Raw genomic sequence first — 1,428 nt, 5'->3', positions numbered from 1 at the left:
GGCACTGGCTCAATGCTGCGCTCCGCTGCAGCTCGGGGTACCCACGGGGGATTTTGGGGTACCCACGGGGGATTTTGGGGTACCCACGGGGGATTCCTCGCTCCCCCTTTTGCCTGATCAGAAATCCCCCAACCCGAGCTGGCCCAGTGAGGTCTGCACAAGCCCTGGCCTGGTGGCAGCTCCACACACCCCTCCTGTCAGCCTCGCTCACACGCTCACCTTTCGCTTTCCACTGTCATCTTGATGGCGGTGGAGACGTAGCCCCGGCCGTCCTTGCCTGTCTGCTCCTCTGCTCAGAGAGGAGAAGCATCCATGAGCCACCACCCCAGCACGGGGCCATGCTGTGCCAACCCTGGCTGGGTCGCTGCAAGCTCTGGGGCCACCAGGACCTGGGTAAGACCCCCCAAACCCCTCTTCCCCTCCCAAACCTCCCACCTCTCCCTGCAGCATTGCTGGGGAGGAAGATGTGAAGCCCCAGGCCCATCTCTGCTCCCACCCACTCACTGTTGTAGTGACTCCCAAACGCCTGGTCCTTGGGGATGTTGGGGTAGAGGTTGCGGAGCTGCCCCAGGTCCCGGATGCGGTCACCGAGGGACCGGATGGATAGGTCCTTGGCAGAGAAGGGCTGGATGTTCTCCACCTGGCTGGAGCCTGAGGAGAGACACAGCACAGGACTCCATCATCTGGTCCCCATCACGCCCAGCATCCCCAGGCCACAAAGACACCTCCCCTTTGCAGCACTGAGAGCAGCCCCTGTCCCCCCATCTCACCATCCTTGCCCCGGATGACATGAGCAATAGTGACACCCCCAATCTCCGAGTCACTGAAGCGGAGCAGGAAGGTCCCGTCAGGCTCCGTGCTCAGGAGCTTGCAGACATACTGCTTGCTGATGAAGCCGATGATGAGCCTGGAAGGATGGACAGATGGGTGACTGGGCCAGTGCCAGGGAGCAGGGGTGGGACCAGGACCCTGGAGCAGCCATGAAAACCCCCTTGGCCCCTGGGCACCCACCTGTCTGACCAGTAACTTTTGAGACACCTCTTGGTGAGGTCAAGGACTCCATCAAACCACTGCCAGAAGGTGAATCCCCGACCAGGCAGGATCTCCTGTGGCAGAGAAAGGGTGTGAGGCTCCCCAGGGTGATGCCAGCCCCTGCCCACCCTGGCCATCCCTCCCAGTAACCTTGTTGAACTGGGCCCAGGAGACACTGCGACTCTGGAAGTCCTCGAAGCTGGCACTGTGGTCATTAAAGATCTTCTGGGCCAGGAAGAAGTAGTGCTCCTTGAGAAGCCCCTTGGTGGTCTGCACCTCTGCCATGAACTTCAGGTTCAGTGTATCACACATCTTCTCCCAGGGCACCCGCTCGGCCACCACGAAGGGCACCCGGTCCTGTGGCAGGGCAGGATGGCATCAAGGACAGGGATCACC

General features: G+C 61.3%; 1 protein-coding gene across 1 annotated transcript in view; it reads right to left on the bottom strand.

Moving 5' to 3' along the window:
* Nucleotides 1-1,428, bottom strand: part of STAT6 (signal transducer and activator of transcription 6) — a gene marked incomplete at both ends in the record, with an annotated part of 2,739 nt that overhangs the window by 246 nt on the left and 1,065 nt on the right. Inside the window, 5 exons of the mRNA XM_029087404.1 lie at nucleotides 220-289; nucleotides 505-651; nucleotides 771-907; nucleotides 1,012-1,106; nucleotides 1,183-1,389. Coding sequence (XP_028943237.1) covers nucleotides 220-289; nucleotides 505-651; nucleotides 771-907; nucleotides 1,012-1,106; nucleotides 1,183-1,389 — 656 coding nt within the window. The remainder of the gene's footprint in view (nucleotides 1-219; nucleotides 290-504; nucleotides 652-770; nucleotides 908-1,011; nucleotides 1,107-1,182; nucleotides 1,390-1,428) is intronic.

Source organism: Antrostomus carolinensis, unplaced genomic scaffold (genome assembly GCF_000700745.2).
Source record: "Antrostomus carolinensis isolate BGI_N321 unplaced genomic scaffold, ASM70074v2 scaffold30990, whole genome shotgun sequence".
Taxonomy (NCBI): Eukaryota; Metazoa; Chordata; class Aves; order Caprimulgiformes; family Caprimulgidae; genus Antrostomus; species Antrostomus carolinensis.
This window is presented reverse-complemented; position numbering and strand designations above follow the sequence as displayed.